Genomic DNA, 6,574 nt, shown 5'->3' with positions numbered 1-6,574 from the left:
TTCTGCACAAAATCTACTGGATTTCAAATGGGGGTGAAAAATGGCTTTCCTGAAAATCTGAGGATTTGGCATGGCTGTTAGGTTCCTTTTTCTAATAGCAGAGGAAAATTTAATTTGTCAGTGGAGCTGGTTGCCATGGGGATGCAGGACAACAGAGCTGAGGTGGCTGCGTGGAGCCTTGGTACCGATCGGGTCCTCTTCCTCCACCAAACCCTCCTGATTCTTTTCCTCCCTCCGCCCAACCCTCCTGAGGGGGCAAACCCACACCAGCACCCACCAGCTCCATGCCTGGAGGTGGGACCTTGGCCACCTCTGCAGTTTTCCTACTTGATGACGGGAGACACCGAGGGGCTGAGGCACTGGCCACCCTTCAGACACGGAAACCTCCCGTGTGCTCAACCTCACCACAGATGAATGACGGTGTGAAGCCAACTCCTCTGCGGGAAGCGAGCTACGTCGGCTCCGTGCTGGATTTAGAGCGCTGTTGACACTGAAACATTTCCTCCATAAATAACAGTGAGAGGTTATGATGATCCTATGGAACTAATAGAAGGGAAATACTGATATCTCTCCTCCACGGGGCTCATAAATTCGCAGCCGTGACACTACCGATTGCCTTCGCAGGATATATGTACTGTCAGAGGTATTTTTTCCTTGGTGATGGTGCTTCAAAGACACGCTCCACTAAGCAATTGTTGGCAAAAGCACCGGCATACGGTCCGTCAGCGGGAATGTGATTGTGCTGGGAACAGAGCAAGCTCAGGGTAGTTTACGTAAACCCTTCCTCTCTACCCGCAGTTTTAAAAGGTTGCTATAATTGAGTATTTAAAGGGAACACACTGTCGTTAAGAGACCTGGTAGTATTTACACAGCCAAACAAATGTCGAAACCTGCTGCAAGCTAGCCTGGAAATTCATTTTAATAATGAGAGAAGCACTGGATTATTCTGGTATTAATCTTTAACCTCTGCAGTGCAAGCCCAGCTAAGTTTTAGGTGAATTAAACCAAGAGGCTGGCTTATCCCTGCTCTGAGTACTGTGGGAAGTAACAGCACATGTGTTAACCAGTCGGAATTGTTCATGTTTAGCCCTTTTCCTTTAAGCTATTCTCGGCCTTGGATGCTTCCAAAGCCGACCCACGAGAGGGAATGGCCTCTGCTGCCAAATTCAGGCTGTGGGCAGGAGCAGCCAGGCGGGAGCCTCGCACAAGCCCCAGTGTTGCGGGCTGGGGTCAGGCACTTCAAAAAGGAATGAAAGAATTGCCAGGATTCTCCGCTGTGGAAAAGACAGCTTAGCTGCTTCCTAAGTTACAGCTGGATCTGATGGCAGCTGACAGACGCTTAAGGAGAGACCCTTGAATAGGGAAATCTACCTTTTTTTCTCCTTTTTAGATCACAAGCAAGCTGGTACTTAAAAGGCTGCCGTTTTGCTACTGATGTACCGGTGTGATTCACGTAAAAGCTATTTATTTACATCAGAGACGTTCATCAAAAGAAGACGTGACAAGTACAGCATGAATGATTCATTCTCATCTCTCCGCACCGCCTTCCTGTTAATCAAGAAACAGTTAGATGCGTCCAGCTGGGCTCCGCTTCCTTATCGCTTTCCCAGTGTCGTCTTCCCTCCCCGAGGCTGTTGAGCCCAGCTCCCGGCGTCCCAGCTCCGCAGCGTCCTCTTGCCCGACGGTATCGATGTTCCTGCGGGGCGGTGGAAGTCATGATGGTTGGCCATGAAGGAGAAAGGGCTGCAGCTACGTGGGACTCCCTGTGCAGGGTGTGGGTTTTTTTCCTGTGGGGGAGAGGATGGAGAAACAGGCCTTCAAGCCTTGGGCTTTCCTCCAAGATTGCAGATTCTAAACTCCAGGGCCGTGCTTCCCCGGTTAGGAATATTTGGTGTTCGAAATCTTCTTCCAGAGCAAGGTCTTGAGGTTGTTCAGCACGAGGGAGTGGTGCACTTCCATCTGGCTGGCCAGGCCGCTGAGGGTCATGCACGTTCGGAGCTGTTTCTGCAGATCTTCCTTCAGCTCCAGCGGCGCTCCGTACAGCAAGTAGTCCTGCAGCAACCCACAGACCTTCGCCAGGTTGGGCTGCACCATCTCGCTTTTGCACTGCTTCATGAGCTTGTCGCACGTGGCCATACAGTCCTTCCCGTAGGTGCAGTCCACGTTCTGCTCACAGTGACGTCCCTTGAGGAAACCTCTGATTGTCATCTCCGTCGCCACCTTCCTCAGGTTGACCATTTTGAAGTCGTATTTGTCGTTGTAGCCCACGTTCTTAAAGCCGGTCTCGCAGATGTAGAAGTTCCCGTAGGTCCCGTGGAATATCTCCTCCACGAACTCCAGAAGGCCGATGGTGATCTTTGCCCGCCGGGGCCACGCTGGTGCAAACCACTGGTGGATGATTTGGTGGACGACTGAAGGCAGCAGCGACTGGAGGAAGGGGGGGACGTCCACTCCATAGAGGGAAGTGTGGGGGATCTTCTCGGTGACGTAGAGGTCCCCGCAGTGCCCCAGCAGCTTGGAAGTGTGCTCTTTCTCGTGCAAGGAGAGCATGAGGAGAAACTCGTTGAGCTGAAGTAGCGCCCAGATGGACTTGGCCTCCGCTAAAGAGACCTTCCCGTCCCGGTTCACATCTGCCATGGCGATGATCCGGCTCACCAAGGCAGCAAGAGAAGGCTGATCCCCCAGGTTGGACTGCGAACAGAGCGAGAAGCGGCATCAGACCTTTGCAGATCTCTGTGTTTGGCCTTCATATCACAAAACTGAACTGGGAAAGCAAAGAGCTGAGCTTGGCAGAGGAGGAAACAGCAAATTGGGTGCCATATCGTCATGTAGGGTTGGATGGACTCAGCTCCGCTGGAATTTTACCAGCCTTGGGGCTGCTCTAGACCCAGATGGGAGCAAGCTTTAGAGAGCAAAGGCTGGGCAGTGCCACCGTCCCACCACTGCACAGGGGTAGGTGCTGCAGCGGTGCCAGCACTGCCAGGGCTGCCTGTGGGCTTGTGAGTGAGCCCTGCCCAGCACAGCTCCAGGGGTGCTGCTACTAAAATCTTGCAAATCGGAATTCCCTTCTTTGAGAAGGGAGATTTCTGTTCTCTGAGAATTCCGTTCTCCGAGAATGGAGATTTTTCTCAGGTAACCCAGCACTTGCTCTGCAGTACGTGGTAAGGAGCCCTGCCTGGCACTCAGCGGCTGACGGGGCAGCGTGCGCAGGACTGGCTCTCATTTAAGGGCAAAGAATGACAGGATTAGTCTTTCCAACTCACAGGTGGCATCCTGGGCCCACAGGCTCCCAAAGGGACCCTCTGCACTGACCTTCAGGAAGTTGAGGAGCATTTCTTTGAACTCATCCATCGATGTTCCTCGTGTGGGTTTGTCAAAGAGGACCACGTCCCTCCTGGGCACGGAGTCTGGGTGGCTGTCTGCCTTCAAGGCTTCTTCGATGCCGCATTTGATGATCACCTCCCTCTCTCTCCAGAGCCCACTGTAAACCTGCAGCAAAGAGAGGGGATGTGGCAGAGACCACAGGAAAACAAGCGGAGAGAACCAGTTTCTGGTTCAATTTGGGACAGGTAGCAGGGATTGGGGGAGAAACATCTGTGCCAGGTTTGATGCTTGCCCCCATTCCCTGCCCCAGAGGTTTCCCTGGTGGGGCAGAGACCTACCTGCTGGGTGGGAGAGGAGGAGAGGCAGTGCTGGAAGAGGAGGCTGCGCTCCTCACACAGGTCTTTGCATGTGGAGCCAGAAATGATTCCTTTCTTGTACTGGTCACACTGGGAAGGAGAAGGCAGAGAGTAGAGCTCAGTGGGGGCAACTCTCCATCCACCCAAAGTTCAACAGATCCAGGCTCAATCCCACAGCTTATGACCTGGGGCACCCCAATCACACGAGCTGGGGGTGTGCGAGCCCCCCTGGCCTCCCATGCTGCCGCCAGCCCCGTCACCTCCCACACCCAAACTTCTCACTCCCTGTTCCTGCAGCAGACCCGGTGCCAGCACTTTGGTTTTTCAGTTTACCGTGTGTACGTGACGGCATCATCAATGCCATCGCATCCCTGGTGAGCCTGGAGGGGCTCAGCTGGCAGCAACCCCCCTGCTGATGGAGGCACCACAGGGGATTTGCTCCTGGGTGCTCCTGCTGCAAGTGCAGTAGGTGAGTGGAGCTGCCAGGGCTGGAGGAGAGAGGAGCGTGGAGCTGGGCGAGGATGAGGATGCACAGGCTCAGGCTGCTCAGCAGAGCACCCCTGCTGTGAAAGGGGCTGGCCCTGGTCCAGGCGGTGTTGGGGACAGGGACCAATGGTGGCTCTGATCCACAAACAGGATTGGATCGGGAGCTGGAGGCAACCCTGGGCAGGAGAGGCTGCAGCTCTGCGGCTTCTCTACAGGGGCACAACAGCCTCAGGGCTGGAAACAGAAGCCGCACAAATTCACTGCATCTTTTCGCTCTTTTTTTCCCCTCACTGACATGGAAGGGAATTAACCCTCAGACCCGCTCCCATGGCAGGGCACAGTGCCTTAAACCCCGAGCTCAGAGCAGGAATTAGTGCCTGAGACCCCGTGGTCAGAGTCATGCAGAAAATCAAATTAAACGATCGTCGCTGTTGTTATGGCAATTCCTGCCTCCCTTCTCTGCTGAAGGATTGATGAACGAGGCGTTTTCCGCCAGAGCCTGGCGTCCCTCTCATCGCCTGGGCTGGGCAAGCAACCTGTTCCCCAGTACCAGGGGGGTCTCGCTTGGCTGCCAGCCTCAGGGACGCCGTAGGGAGCAGGCTGCACCCCACTGCAAACCCCAGGCAGGGGCAAAATGCCCAAGCCAAGCTCCCATGAGGTGTCTGCTCTTCGTGCAGGCTGCACCTTTCTTTAGGGCATGTCAGCAGTTCCAGGGAGGTACCCATGGACTGCCCGCTCCCCTTTTTCTGCAGAGCTCGGTGGGGGGAGCTGGCGCGATGCTCTCCCTGCCCGCAGATCCTGCTCTGACATTGCAACTTCATCTCCCCAGACATTAATCTGCCCACGTCTGCCTGGCCTGCTTCCCTCTGGCATCTCATTAAATTGTTTCGCTGTCGCCCTGGCAGAAGAAGGTCACCTCTCCCTCTCTGAGCTCCCAGCGATGCTGGAGCTGCCAGGAGGGCTCCTCAGCCCAGCTCTTGTGCAAGATGCTGCCCCAGCACTGCCTGCCTGGCTGCAAGGCACCACGCAGAGCTGGGGAGGGCTGAAAACAGGGCTCCCACAGCCCCACTCACCCCAGCACCCCAAACCAGGACCAGCGCGGCCGCAGGGGCCACCACTCACAATTATCATCCGGCAGACGTGGCCACCTTATCATCCGGCAGACGTGGCCACGGCAGAGCTCCGAGTAGGACGAGTAGTGCATGTATGCCACCCAGCTGCCCACGAAGATGCCCAGCCACACCACCAGCAGGTATTTCACCTTGATGCCCGGGAGACGACTCTGGAAGGAAAAGAAAACGCTGGTGAAAGCCAGGGCTCTGCGTGGGTCATTGGTGGCTGGACAAGGACAACTTCTTCTACACAACCCATCCTTGAGCATTGGTGAAACCTTCAGCATTTTTAATATATATTCACCAGGCCATTATGCAACTCCTGCTGCAAGTAGGTCACTTAAAATTCCCCAAAAGCAGAGAGATTACAGCACTGGGCTGCAAGGAGCTGGATGCCGTGCATCCCCATGTCCAGGGGCTGTATGCCCGCCCTCCTGCCAACCCCGGGGTTCACTGCCAGGGCCATGAGAGGCTCTGCTCTTGCCTGGGGAGACCCTTCTCTTGGCAGACCCCTCCTTGCAAAGCTGCTGCCACCAGCTCCGGTGTAGAAGCGGGCAAGTAACAAACCTGGAAGCACATGCGATAAGACTGTGCAAACAACTCAGAGGCTCTCAGCGTGATTCTGTTTTTCTGGCTTCATTTCTTTCCCTCTGACCCTGCAACAGCATTGCTGCTGCCATCTGTCCTCCCTGCAATACAGGTTGTTTACCTGACCCGTGTAACACAGCGCAGATCCCCGGCAATTGCTAAGGGCAGGGAATTAATCCTCGCATCAAACACCCCGTTCCCTCTGGCTTCTGTAGCTAATTCCTGCTTTGCGCCAGGCCAAGGGAACTGGCCAGCAGCTACCTCCAAATCCGTCCTTTCTCCTGGGACTGCATCAGCCGACCTTCATAGGAATCGGCAGGCGAGGGGGCAGGTCTGCCTCGAGATCATGATATTTTGTATGTTAATTGGAAAAGCCAATGCGTGAAGTGGGCCGCCATGCCTGGTTTGCCTGTCAAGCCATGGCACCGTTAATTAACACCTGTTAGAGAGAACCCAACCACGGTGAGGACTTGGCAAAGACAGAGGATGGGTGGGTGTTCCTGTGAGCCACAAACCAGCTCGAGTCCCTGAAGGCAGACACAAACCACTGCGACCTGTGAGATCAGCCCTCCGAAAACTGCCCGGCGGTGGGTAAGTGACCCATCAGACCCCCTGCCCTCAGCAAAGGGGCACTTCCCATGGACTTCTGCTAGGGACACGTCTTGGTGCAGCAAAGCCCCAAAATGGCCAAAATGTCTTTTTTTTTTG

General features: G+C 54.9%; 1 protein-coding gene across 1 annotated transcript; it reads right to left on the bottom strand.

The window, feature by feature from the left end:
• Positions 1-1,455: 1,455 nt before the first annotated feature.
• FAM69B (family with sequence similarity 69, member B) lies at positions 1,456-5,448 on the bottom strand (the record flags this gene model as incomplete). The annotated part of the gene is made up of 4 exons (XM_009875721.1): positions 1,456-2,691; positions 3,313-3,489; positions 3,663-3,770; positions 5,315-5,448. Coding segments are annotated over 4 exons (1,232 nt in total), but the record flags the coding sequence as incomplete, so codon positions are not given.
• Between the last annotated feature and the right edge of the window lie 1,126 nt (positions 5,449-6,574).

This window comes from Apaloderma vittatum, unplaced genomic scaffold, assembly GCF_000703405.1.
Source record: "Apaloderma vittatum isolate BGI_N311 unplaced genomic scaffold, ASM70340v1 scaffold35718, whole genome shotgun sequence".
In the NCBI taxonomy this organism is placed as follows: Eukaryota; Metazoa; Chordata; class Aves; order Trogoniformes; family Trogonidae; genus Apaloderma; species Apaloderma vittatum.
This window is presented reverse-complemented; position numbering and strand designations above follow the sequence as displayed.